Genomic DNA, 14,095 nt, shown 5'->3' with positions numbered 1-14,095 from the left:
ACACACACACATATATGTGTGTGCATGTATGTATATATGTGTATATGTGTGTGTGGTGTGTGTGTGTGTGTATATATTGCAATTTCTAAGCTTTATCATGAATTTCAGATTTTTGTGTTCAATCACTGTTCAGTCCTCTCACAAGTTTTTACTCCTGATGTTTCATCAGGGATACTCAATGATGCTGAGGACACTTTTTGCTGAAACTACTGTTTTTTAGGGTTTCAATGAACCCAATAGTAAAAATGTCCATTCTGGAAACTAGTTTAATTAGAAATCACCAATCAAAAGGCATCTCTTTGCTGAAGTTTTGCTCAGGCTGTCAAAGATATAAAATATATAACGTAGTTTTGACCATTAAAGGAGATTTAACAGGAAAAAGAATACCACTAAAATGTAAGGAGGAGTCCCTCTTATAAATAAAAGCAGATGTCACGATTACTAAAATTATTCAGATTATAAGAATAAAGTGGGTCAAACATTCCCATGCCACCTATGTAGTTAATTTAAAAGACTGATTTTTTTCTGGGTTATAAAACTAAATAATACTAAGTTCTAGTTTTACATATTACCAACATTCACAGGAAAGTGACAAACCTCTTAAACTATAAAATGTAACACAATTGACTTTTGAATTCTAAGTAAGACTTTTTTTAAAAAAACGAAAGAAAAGATAAATGTTTTTTCTTTTTTACCATGAGGCCATAGATCTCAGAAGAACTCCGAACACTTGGAAGAATCGCCATTGGGATTTCAAAAAAGCTGAAAAACATAAGATACTATTGTGTATAGAACGCTATTTTAAATAAACATCTGGAAACCTTTAAATGTTAACATAAAGCCAAATGTGAACAACATTCTATGTGAATATAGAGTTAAATAACAATAGATAAAATAATCCAACAGAATGGTAACTTTATATAAATTCAACAAAAATTAAAAAGAATATGGACATTAAGCTTTTCTAAAATAATCTAATCTTCCTTGAAGAAAAATCAAGACAATTAATTTGCTTATTTGTTATATATACAATAATTGTTGTTGTTGTTGTTATGTGCCGTCGAGTCGGCCCCGACTCATAGCGACCCCTCCTTGGGTTTCTGAGGCAGTATCACTACGGAAGTAGGATTGCCCAACCTTCCTTCCGAGGAGTGGCTGGTGGGTTTGAACCGCCAGCCTTCTGGTTAGCAGTCAAGTGCTTTAGCCACTAGTCTCTTACAAAAATATACAATATAGACTATTATATTGCAGTTGACATAGCAACAAGTAAATTTTGGTGATCCATTGACATGTGAAAATAGTTAAGATTTAGGTTATAAACAGGTAACAAATTTGGAAAACTACACTTATGGAAAAACATAACTTACTCGCAGAGCTCTTTATCCCATTCCAAAGAATGAATGTTAAAAAGCATTGTCCTACTTGCATTTGTTACATCAGTACAGTGGACACCTCCTTTGGCTCCGCCTGTCAAACTCTAGACAAAATAAAAAGGATGTGTTAAATCTGTATTTGTTTGCAATTTAATTTACATTTTGTCAAGGGCCATAATCAGCAGCAATGTACATAGAGCAGGATAATGGAACAATGCAATTATTTAATTTCTAGTTTTAAGTGGTGTCCAATAGAAACAGAATGTGAGTCACATTTAATTTTACATTTTCTAATACCTACATTAAAAAAGAAACAGGGGAACATAATTTTAATAGTACTGTATGTTTTATTTAAATGAATATATCTAAAATATCGTTTTAACATGTAATCAATATCAAAAACAGACATTTTACCATCTTTTTTTGGGGACTATGCCTTTGGAGGGAGCTCTGGTGGCGTAGTGCCTAGGCATTTGACTGCTAACCAGAAGGTTGGTGGTTCAAACCCACCAACGACTGCTCGTAAGGAAGGTTGGGCAATCTACTTCCGTAGTGATATCACCTTGGAAACCCAAAGAGGGGTTCTCTATGAGTCAGGACAGACTTGATGGCAGTGAGTTTGGCTTGGGTTTTTTGGTCTTTGGAATCTGGTGCTTATTTTACATTTATTTACAGTGCTTCTCAACTCAGACTAGCCACATTTCTAGTGCTCAAAAGCTACATATATATTGCAGTATCTTCTACATTAGATGGGACAGTTCTAGTTAGTTGATGGTTAAGCTAAAAAATCAGTTTTGCTTTCATCCTCTTGTGTTTGAAAAATGCCTCCTGGGTCATTAAATTTAGCAAGGGGAAATAAATGGAAATAACAGCTTCAAGGATCTCACAGAACTCTGGAGTTTTGGGTTGGTTTAGAGTTGGGTTTTTTTTTTTTGGTGTTTGATCACTTTTTTTTTTTTAATTAAAATTCTCATTGGGCGAAAGAGCTTTAAAATCTCCAAGGTTCGCCCTCTACTACCTGAACTTTCCTCTATATGGAAGCATAAGAGGTTAAGAAAGGAACAAAAATGGCTAAACAGCATCACATGGAGTCCAGCCAAAATGTGCTTCCTCCAGTCTCTCGCAGCTCACGGTTCCCACTCTCCATCTTATGCTGGTTAGAAGCAGTTGTCCAGGCTCCTCATACAACCCTAACTGACATATATGAACACTGTTGGTAACAAGCACAGTCACAACCTGCTCGGGCAAAGCACAGGGAAGGGCGGAGAAGGCGTCTTTTTCCTCGATAGTTGCTGTCTGGATCCAACAAGGGAGAACAGGGACAATGTGCCCTTGGAGCTCTCCCTTGGATGTTGAAAAAGATAATCACAAACTTACTGAAGAATGTGCAAATGAAATTATATGCCTAGCATTTGCTTTAAAATTATCTGTGGGGAGAAAAAGTATGGGCTTGATCATATGTTGATTACTGATTGCCCTAACTGGCCCCTGGATGGAGAGGACTCATTACACTATTCTCTCTACTCTGGGGTAAATTTGAAAAAGTCTATAATAAAAGTTACAGAAAAACAAAAGAGAGAGACATAACCACAGAACATGTACTTTTAAGATCTGGGAAGTGTTTGAAGTGTTGCAAGTGAATGATAAAAGTCATCTAGGTGTTTTATCATATTAAATGGCTGTTGTTGTTATGCGCCATTGAGTGGGACCCAACTCAGAGCGACACCTCCTTGGGTTTCCGAGGCAGTTTCACTACGGAAGTAGATTGTCCAACCTTCCTTCCGAGTATTAAATGGATAGTGGGAAAGAAATGTATGGTAGACAAAAGAGAAAACCATTAAATAAAAAAAAACAAACCAAACCCATTGTCATTGAGTCGATTCCAACTCATAGCCATTGGGTTTCCAAGGGTGTAAATCTTTACAGAAGTAGATTCCCTCATCTTCCTCCTGTGGAGCAGCTGGTGGGTTTGAACTGCCAACCTTCTGGTTTGTAGCCAAATGCCTTACCCACTATGCCACCAGAGCTCCTTAGGCCAGAGAGAAAAGCTACCTAGATTACTTATTCAAAGAATAATAGTCATGAGATAGGATTTGGGTAATTATCTTTCATTTTTACTGAAACAAGACAAGAAAAATTAAAAAGGAAGTAGGCAAAAGTGCCTCTCAAATGGAGGCTTTTAGATGTCCTGTTGTTTCTTGAGTGATTTTTCTTAATGTTGTTAACTAGAGAATCTGGGCTTTCAGTAGAAAACAGAGAGTAGACAAGGTAGTCTAAAATATTTTTCTGAAAAAATCTCCACATGTACATTATAGTCAAACATACCCAAATAAGCCATGAATCAATGGTCCCAAAAAGAGCTCTATCTTCTTCAACAGCTTTTTGAACTTTTTGTACATTGTCAAGGATCCAACGAAGTTTCACTGCACTGAAGTAAGTACTAAGTGGAAGGCCTGTCTTGGACTACAACAGTTAAGAAATTGTTAACGAAGTTAGCATGTTTAACATGTTTAGCATGTCAGCATGTTAAATTTTATCATAGTTTAAAAGAAAACCACCAAACTAGAAACTCAACAAATCACAAAATATTCGATGCCATAAAGGCAATCCCACTGTACTAAGAATAAAAATACGTTTCCTATTTCTAGGCACAGGAAAGCATGTTAATGAGCAAAGATCAGGGTGATATGTTTGCAGTTCAAAGATCATCCACGTAGCGAGGCAAAGAGAAAACTGAATGACATGATGTCCTGTAATCCAGATAGTGAAAACTCAGATGTTAACTTTTATGATAGATTAGTATTACATGTAGAACCTAGTACAAAAATCTGCCTTTCATTTTATATTCCATGAAAAATGACATTTAAACTATTGACAATCAAAGTATATTAAATCATAAACTAGTGACCATAACTAGAAAATTTTATATTTAAAAGCATGTAAGACTCAACAGCAACAAGTATGCATGTGTATATATAGTTATATGTATGTACATATACATAAATAATTATAACTATAAATAGCATAAATTATATCAAATGAGTGGAGATTATAGTAGAACTCAAAGACACACCAGATAAAAGCAATGCACAGCTGCTCCATGTTGTCTAAATTCAGTGAGTACAATCAACAGAGGAGAAGTGGATTGAAAAAGGTCAATGAGTAAAAACGAAACATGAATGGATTTATCAGTCTTCCTTGAGAACGAAACAGGTCCAAATCTTACTTTTGTTGGTATATTAAATACCAAATTTATTTATAAAGGTTGACTAAAAGTAAGTGGTTAAGAAAATATATATATAAAAATAAGTATCTTTCTCAGCCCCTAACCCCTATTCTCCTCATTTATCATTTGTTGTTGTTGTTATCAAATGCTACAGAAAATGTAATTCTTTTTCCTTCTATCTCATATGGATATATTTCATAAGAAAACTCAAACCAAAGGATTTAATACATTAATACAATCTGTAAGTTAAGAATCTTAACTCAAGATTTTGTAGATTTCCTAGGGTGCAAAAACATTGGATTAATACTCAAAAATAATGAAAGGAAATAAATAAGGGAAATTCTTAGATGTGAAGGATCAAGAGTCATCTTACAAGATGACCTGGGATCCCACAAAGTCAATAATGAGGTAGTACACATAATATCTATTTTTCACAATTCAGGTAGAAAGTATAAAGGTTGTCCAAAATGGTATCAGAGAGAAAAACATACACCTCTGAAGCAGAGTGAGTCTGGAGGTGGGGGTGAGGTAGGTCCGGGTTACAAAGAGAACCAAATAGAAATGAGTAAGAGTTTATATTCAGGACAAGCATAAAGTTATGGTGGGGTTGGGGAGGATGGGGAATGATTGGTTAGACTGCTGCAGTTAATGTTTTTTTTTGTTTGTTTGTTTGTTTTCTTTTAACTTTTTATTATAGTTAATGGGTTTTGAATACTAGTTTCAGAACCAAGAACTAAAAGAAAATGCTATAGTAAGTAGTCCTACTGACAAATGAAAAGAGATAAACCAAACAGTAGAGTAAAGGTTCTTTCTTTTGGATAATAGAACTTGGCAGACCTTGATAAGAAAAATACAGTGCCTCTTTCAAAAATTCTCTCTCCCTTCATTTATCTGAAGAGAGATCTACATAAGGACTGAAAATTAGGCCATTTTAACTAGCCTTCTCCATATGAAGAAAATAAAGAGTTCAATAAAGGGCTAAAAGTGTCTAATTTCTCTCTCCCGGAAGCCAGGTACCTAAAAACTCAAAAGCACCCAGAACTTTCTTTGGTGGGCAGTAGAAACAATAGGGATGGATTTGGAAAGCACAGTTGATTACAGGAAGAAGCCCCCTCCCCCTTGGGAAGTAAGGCTTAAATCACTGGGATGGATTAGGATTCCCACCAATCCATCAACCTTAGAAAACTCTTGCTCAAAACCACCAAAGGGCAAGGAAGAAAGGAAAGTAAGGACTCAGCCTCCATTGTCTATGGAGAAATAGTCTATAAACTATATCAAATAGATATTGTGTAATAAGATGTAAGGCCCAAATATTTTTTCTAGTAAAATCTGTAAACTTTTTAAAAAGCAGTCTTATAATATATTTTGAAGAGCTCTCTTACCTTGACAAAGTTATTTCCTGGAATTCTTTTACTAAGATTCTCAACAGTAGACTGGGTTCTTAGATCAAGCCACACTAGAAACCAAAATATAATAATGTATATGAAAAAACTTCATAATAAAAATCAGAACTTCATGAAATCACTGTCAAGGATAGGAGAATGATTAGTTTCCGTAAGCAACTACAATGCTATAGCTTTCCAAAGACAGAAATTAGAAAATTAGAAATGGGCATATTGTTAGGAGAGAATAAATTCATGAGGGAGAATTTAAAGCTTTTATGCAAAATTATGGACCAACTTAAAACAATACATACCTTAGGGCACTTATTTTGTGTCTTTCTTATAGAAAAAAATTAAGAAAAAAATGTTTTGAATATGGATTTTTGAAGCATACATACATACAGAGAAAATCTACCACCTAGGCCAGTTCAGAATTGACAGCCTAGGGTCAAGGCACATGTACAATGAGGCTAAGAAAACTTGGGAGCATTTTGTGACAAAGACAATGTAGAAAACGTGACAGATTCAGTCTCTTATGTATGAAATGCTTATTTACATTATACTATTTCAAATATGCTAGAACCTTGCATTGCTAAAAGAAGGATTTAAAAGGCAACATTCTTTACAGTTGATTGTTTAAAAAAACAAAACAAAACCCTCAACATTTCAACAGATTGGCATTATCTTTAGTAAGTAATTAAATAGCTATTGTGCACATTCTGATTTCCTAGTGACAGAAGCCTTGAGGTAAAAAGGGTATTAAATAGTACATAAAGCTGTTGTGAGAGATAACAAACAGATTCTAGTTTGGTATTTAACTTTTGTAACTTTTAATCTGTTCGTGGTCACTCGATATTTTTAGGACACTGACTGTGCTTAGATCCCTCCCAAAAAGACTCAGCCCCTTAGTCTATTTAAAGGGCTCTAGGAAAGATTACACAAGCTTGTCCACTGCACGTTGGAATGCTGGCAGTTATTGTCTAGCTTGGTTCACTCTTAACTATACTATTTATGTTCATTGAAAAACCAGTTACTTCCTGTGGTGAACTTTAATCAATTTCTTAAATTGTCATTCCCCTTGAGGGCTGTCAGTGCTTGATTTTGACAGAGGCTACTTCGAATGAGATTTAAACTGTGGACTTCAGGACACTATTGTTTTCGGTAGGTGTGAAAAGCAGCAAGAAAAGACTTGTCACAACCAAGGCAATAGGAGGAAAAAAAGGAAGCACATGACAGTATCTGGCCTATCAATGACATCTCCATTTGCTGCCTGGCATCCATTCCTTCTGCTTCTGGGAGCTATCTCAAATTCACTTTAGGAAATCGTCCCTCTCTCATCTTCAGCCATGTGGTTTGTCTGACATTTGACCCTACCCCTCAAGCTCTAGTATGGGGTCCTGGCCACAGTGATTGGTTTCAAAGACAGCATGTGGTATCAGCCCATTTCAGATTTGTTCTCAGGATACAAGCCCTCTTCTCAGCTGAACTGGCCAGTGTGAAGCTTGGGTCTTGCTGCCCTCAGAAGGGGACAGCTGAAATGTGCCACATCTAGAGGCAGCTCAGAAAAGACCAAGTTAATGAGGATCCAGGTGAAACTGTCTAAGCCTGGAATCAAGCCAAACCTGCACTGAACTACTCTTGGATCACCACTGGTTCCATAAGCAAAGGAATTCATCTTTTTTTTTTTTTTTCATATTACTTAATTTAGTTGGGGTTGAGTTTGGATTGATACAAGACAATGGCAACATCATCATGGAGTTGGCAAGATCACCCACGTCCAGGAAACAAGGACAGTTCACTTTTTATGCAGTTGTAGTACTATCTGATTGTGACAGAAGTGTATCTTTCTGATAGGCAAGCAATCTCACCAGGCGTTATTGGATTAACAGGAGTAATTGGAAAAAGTGGAAGAACTAGAGAAAACTCTTCTATCAGTGATAGAATCAACAAGCGTATCTCAATCCTTACCCTTTCAAACTATCAAAACCAAAACCAAACCCACTGCCTTTAAGTAGATTCTGACTCATTGCAACCGTATAAGACAGAGTAGAACTGTCCTCGTAGGGTTTCTGAAGCTGTAAATCTTTAAGGAAGCAGACCACCTCATCTTTCTCACGTGGCGTGGATCATGGGTTTGAAGTTCTGACTTTTTGGTTAGCAGCCGAATGCTTTAACCACTATGCCACCAGAGCTCCTTAAACTAAAAGGGTCACTATGAGTCGGAATCAACTCCATGGTAGTGGGTTTGGGTTTCTTTCAAGCTACAGAAGCTTTAAACTCAATTAGTAAGTTTCAATTACCTGATTAAAAAGTGAAAAAGGGTGGATTTCAGTAGAAAATATCAGAATTCACTGCACTTGGATAAGTACTGATTTGTGAAACTTTGTTTTGGGTGTGATGAATATTATCTTACCAAGGGTCGTGAACAAATATTTGAAAGCCACTGCTCTAGGCTTCTTGGTTAATGACTTAGAGTCTTTTAAATCATTGTTTTCCCATATTTTAATGTACATAACAGTCACTGTTGTTGTGTACCATCCAGTTGATTCCATCTCATAGACCCAAGATGACAGAGTAGAACTGCCTCCTAGGGTTTCCAAGGTTGTAAGTCTTTATGGAAGCAGATTGCCAGGTCTTTTCCTCCAGCAGAGCCTCTGGTAGGTTCGAACCATTGACCTTTTGCTTAGCAGCTGAGTACTTAGCCATTGTGCCACCAGGGCTCCTATAATAATCACTGGTAAACTTCAAGACTGGACTGTATCTCCAGAAATTCTAGGATAGTAGGCCTGGGAATGGGGTCCAGAAATCTGCCTTTTAAATAGATGCCTTGAGAAAACATATTTGAACCATTTGGAAAACTGTAATCACACATCCTAGGCTATTCCTTGATGGACTGGGGTTGCAGGTCTAGGCAGGGCCTGAGCCTCTATATTTTTGTGAAAGTTCCCCCATTATTCAGAAGTATACTCAAATCTGACAAATACTTTTCTAAGCATGCTCTCTAGAATACTAGGATTTGCTCCATTCATTTGTTTTAAAATAAAACAAAAACCAAACTATCAGGTGGCTCCAAGTCCTAGTGGCTCTGGGTCAATACTGATCCTTGACAAGGCCTTCTTAGGTAATGGGCTCTTCACTCTCTACTTGAAAGCTTGTCGCTGTGGCTGGCAACTGTGATATCCACAGAATTAATCCTCACCAAAAAGAATCAGAGCACTGAATGTGAGATCAGGAGACCAAAATTCTATGTCTGGCTTTGTCATCAACAAGTTGTGTGGCTTAAGCAAGTCATTTTACCTTCTTGGCCTTATTTCCTAAACATAAAAATAAGGAGGTTGGACTAGATGGTCTCTAAAGTCCATCTCCTTCCAGTATTCTATGATCACAGAAGCCTGTCATAATATTTACTTTGTTTATATAACCAAAGACTTGAAGGCAATTAGAAACATGGAAAGTATTAGTAAAACTGCCAAAAAGAAAAAAAAAAATGTCAGTGGTTGGTACACTACCAAGCAATTTGCAAATGCTCAAAATTAATTGAATTAAAAAGAAGAAAAAGTTAGGAAACTAATTAAAAGGAGCTAAGATGACAGAATTAGATTTGCATAAGAGACAAAAAGCCAAAGAGAAGACCCCAAGTGGGAGGACTAAGCTGCTTGTGTAGGTAATTTCTGAGGACAATCAAAAGAAGTGACAGCTCCAGATCCAGCATCAGCGGTCAATTTCACCCATGTTCTGAGTTGGAAGGCTGAGAGTGAGCAATAGCCAGAGCACCAATACCTGAGGGAGTACCAGCGGCTGGAACTGAAGAGCCAGAGGGAACAACGGCAACTGGAACTGAAGGGCCAGGAGAAACTGGAGCAGCTGGAGCATTAGAAGAGATAATGGCATTTCATGCTAGAGATGGCCAGATTCAAGGTCTGTGTTCTCTTGTTCACCACTTAGGAAATGGATGATCACTTGGCCAAGTTCATCAGAATGGGATGAACTAAGGCTATTTTACATGTTGGAGTGTAGAGGAAGAAGAGGCATGGAGTAGAAGAGGACCAGAGGAAGTCTAGTCCGAATCTCTGGTTCAACAGTATTTCAATTTGGGTGGAGACTAGGTAAATGTCAGGATGGTTCTTCCTAACCTGGCAACATTTGTGTGTCTTGGTCAGAAAAAGGGGCTCAGTTGGCTATCACGTGCTCCCCTAACCCCTGTATTAAATGATAGGCGATGTATTATGGGAGTTCATCCCTAGAGGATAGCTACATCAGAGAGGAATGCTAATGAGTATGTCACAAACTCTGTCATAGGCATTTGCATGTAAGACACAAAAAGGCTGCTTTGGGAAGACACTACCCCAAGAAAGCATTGCTCTGACAGAGTGGCAGGAGGTAAAGTCTGCCTCTGCAAAAAGAAACAATGTATTCAGCAGGAACAGGGAACTGCTAAATTCCAATGTGACTAGTAAACAAAAAAAGAAGGAAAATAGACACTACAGAGTCTGAGAACTAACTATAAAGTCTATGTCTAGGAGGCGTGTCTCTTTTCTGGACCAAACAAATCAGATTTAAAATGGTCCAGACCATCAAATGAGTAAGTTACAAAAACACAACTTGGATATTCTCTGAAAACCTCCTTGTATTAACAATGAATGTGTCGCTGGCAGATTTAGATTATTCTGGGGAAAAAAAAGTTTTAAGAATAAAGAGAAATGCAGTAGCCTCAATTCCCATGGACTGGCGTTACTACATTTAGTGAGGCAGTAACGGTACTGAGGAAGAAATTGTTTTTCAAATATTTAGAATCGTAAAACCTCATACATTTGCATAATTTTTGGCTGGTAAACCAATAAAAGGAAAATGTACCTCAGAAATATTTTTTTCTAAAAAATAGCGATAATCTACATTATGTCCAATTGACTTGGAAACAAAGACAAAAAATAAATTTCTTCTGAGATAAGCTGTTATGAGGAGATTCTGAGCTGACAGGAAGTAAAAAGGTGAAGCTCCAGGTTATATAAGATACCAAACCAAGTCCCCACAAGACACATAATAATTAATTGCTACGTGGTGCCACCAGCCAAAAGGTAAGCTATTAAGTAAGCAGAGTAAGAGGTTATCTGTAAGGAAAAAGAGAAAAATAGCCATGATGACATTTTCTGTCATGAGTGGGGCCCAAAGAAAAACAAAAAGTAGGGCGAGGAGAACTCAATTAAAACCTATTCCCTTTCAGATATGCCAAAATGTTGGGGACTGAAATCTCTTTCAGCTCATAGCTGAAAGGCCGACAGGAGTGTGTGTGACCACAGGTAGGATCTACATTTCCCCTAGGAACACCAGTCATGTGTAAATCAAGTGTATCATCTTGCATTCCTTAAGTAGAAAGGCTAATTCTGTCAAATTCACAATGGTGTGAGGCCTTACAAGCTTCCAGGCACTGTCTTAAATACACTACATATATTAACACATTGATTTTCTCTTAAACTTCCGAGGTCAATATTTTTAATTTCCCCAGTTTAACTGTCAAGGGAATGGACAAGTATGAAACTCTGAATTTGAACCCAGAGTCTGAATCCAGGATTTAACTTCTATGATGTGAGTATACTAAATCAAACCAAACTCACTGCCGTCAAGTTGATTCTGACTCATACCAACCCTACAGGACACGGTAAAACTGCCCGCTAGGTTTCCAAGGTTGTAAATCTTAATGGAAGCAGACTGATTCACCTTTCTCCTGTGGAGCAGCTAGTGGGTTCAAATCACCAGCCTTATGGCTAGCAGCCAAGTCCCTTAACCACTGTGCCACCAGAGCTCTTCGTGATATAGGTACAGCCTGGATAAATTCATAGTCTTAAATGGGATAAGAACAACCTTAAGGATTGGCAACTTCAAAGTTGAAATATAATCTACTTTCTTTATATTTAAATTAAACAGGGCAGAATTGGAGAAATCAATCATTGTAAAATACAGCAGTATTTCTTTACCCAGGATTGAAGGAGATATAAAATTTCAAAATAATGATATAATAAAAGACCTGAAATGCTGAAAAGTTAAGTGGATTTTGATAAAGCTGAGTATTTTAAATTTACCAAAGTAAAAAATCTGCTCTCTTCCAGAGCAAAACAAAACAAAATCCACATTTTGATTGTTTCAGGCCAAGTGTGCTTAGGGATTGTAGATAATTTGCTGTCTGTGGTATTCTTTAATGCTGATGCTTTGAAACAGCCAAGTTCCAAAAAAGATAAAAAGAATTGAGCTCAAGGTTCCTTCGTATCTCAGCAAATAATTACATGGGTTTAATCATTGGCTCAAGGTTAACCAGTGTGTACAAAAATAAAAGGGGTGGTGGTGGGGGAAGAAGATGACCACTGTTTAAAACTACAACACTGCAAAAAGTGTTAAGTGTCAACTTGCAAGTGGTCATCCAAGGCATGACCAAACCAAACAAACTCACTGCTATTGAGTTGGATCCAACTCATAGCGACCCCTCCTTGGGTTTCTGAAGTGGTATCACTACGGAAGGAGATTGCCCAACCTTCCTTTTGAGGAGTGGCTGGTGGGTTTGAACCGCCAGTCTTCTGGTTAGCAGTCAAATACCTTAGGCACTATGCCACCAGAGCTCCTAACGCAGGACAATTGGTCCCTATTTACCTGGAGCAACAGAGGAAGAAGGTGAGTCAGGAATAGGAGTACACTATAGAATGTGCGACTAATTGCCTCCATGGACAACTGTCTCCTTTTCTATGAGACCAGAACTAGATGATGCCCAGCTACCATTACTGAAAATTTTGATCAAAAGAGGGGAAATGCAGGATTTCAATTTCTCAGCGACTCCAGATTTGCTGGAGCCAGAGGGGCTGGATGAACCCCTGAAACTATTGCTCTGAGAAAATCTTTAGAACTTAAACCCAAAATATCCCCAAAAGTCTTCATAAAACCAAACAACAGTTTAGCTGAACTAGTGAAAAGTGTCTGCCTTGAGCATGATGCTCTTTTAAAAATTATCTATATGAGATCAAAGTGACAACAGAAACTCAAAAGGTTAGATAGGAACCTAGGGACAAAAAAAAAACAAAAAAAAAAAACCCAAATTCATTCCCATAGAGTCGATTCTGACTCATAACATCCCTTATTGGGTTTCCAAGACAGTAAATCTTTAGGGTAGTAGATTGCTCCATCTTCCTTCCTCAAAGTAGCTGATAGGTTCAAACTGCCAACCTTCTGGTTAGCAGTCCAATGCCTTAGGTACTATGCCACCAGAGCTCCTTAAAGGACAGTTGAGTTTATTTTATGGGGTTGTTGTTGGTGGTGGTGTTTGAACAACTCAGAAAAGGAGAGTGAGAATAATGGTTGCACAACTCAAAGAATGTAATCAGTGTCATTGAATTATACATATAGAAACAGGTGAACTGGTGTTTTGCTGTGTATATTCAACAACAGGAAAATAAAAATTTTTAAATGTCACTTGAGCTGCCAAAAAGAGAAAAAGTTATGTGCCCTAGGGAACTTAAAATCAAACATCTCTGGAAAAATGTTTGCAATATCATCTAAATAAGGAAAAAAGTTTTCAGAGACAAATGAATGATAGAATAGGTGTTTTCCTCCTTTAATATAGTAAAGGTCTTAAATCAGTTTCTTCTGCCTCCCTGGATATTAGTCCTTACTACAAATGATGTTTAGATGAAATCATGATTTGTGCTCTATAGAAAGCTACCAGAGTGGGGTTTGTGTAGTGCTAGGTTTGCTATCCACATCCATCAGATGCAGTGGTAAGTGACTAATCCTAGCCAGGGAGGGGAACAGTTGGACCATCTTAGTTAGATACTATCAGTGAAAAGGGCATATGAACGTACAGACATCAATGGTTCAAACATTTTCCTGTCCCACAGCGGAGCCATCTGTGCTTCTTAATTACTTTAGTGTGTGATTTTTTATAAATCCAAACCTTTGTCAATAATACTTAGAGGACAGTAAGGTATTTAGACCACTAAGAAAAGTTGGTTCCAGAAGGAAAAGGCAAGAGAAAAGGAAGGATGTGGCTTTGGAAAAGAAGATTGATTAAGATAATGTTAAAAGGCAGGGAGAAAAGCAGGAGAGGAAGGATGATCACTAAAGAGAGGCAAGAG

General features: G+C 37.3%; 1 protein-coding gene across 1 annotated transcript in view; it reads right to left on the bottom strand.

Moving 5' to 3' along the window:
* Positions 1 to 14,095, bottom strand: part of GK (glycerol kinase) — a 74,417-nt gene that overhangs the window by 26,897 nt on the left and 33,425 nt on the right. The window contains exons 5-8 of the mRNA XM_007956205.1: positions 5,982 to 6,055; positions 3,699 to 3,836; positions 1,368 to 1,477; positions 696 to 762 (exon numbers count right to left, since the gene is read on the bottom strand). Coding sequence (XP_007954396.1) covers positions 696 to 762; positions 1,368 to 1,477; positions 3,699 to 3,836; positions 5,982 to 6,055 — 389 coding nt within the window. The remainder of the gene's footprint in view (positions 1 to 695; positions 763 to 1,367; positions 1,478 to 3,698; positions 3,837 to 5,981; positions 6,056 to 14,095) is intronic.

Source organism: Orycteropus afer, unplaced genomic scaffold, assembly GCF_000298275.1.
Source record: "Orycteropus afer afer isolate SDZICR_OR568_19922 unplaced genomic scaffold, OryAfe1.0 scaffold00583, whole genome shotgun sequence".
In the NCBI taxonomy this organism is placed as follows: Eukaryota; Metazoa; Chordata; class Mammalia; order Tubulidentata; family Orycteropodidae; genus Orycteropus; species Orycteropus afer.
This window is presented reverse-complemented; position numbering and strand designations above follow the sequence as displayed.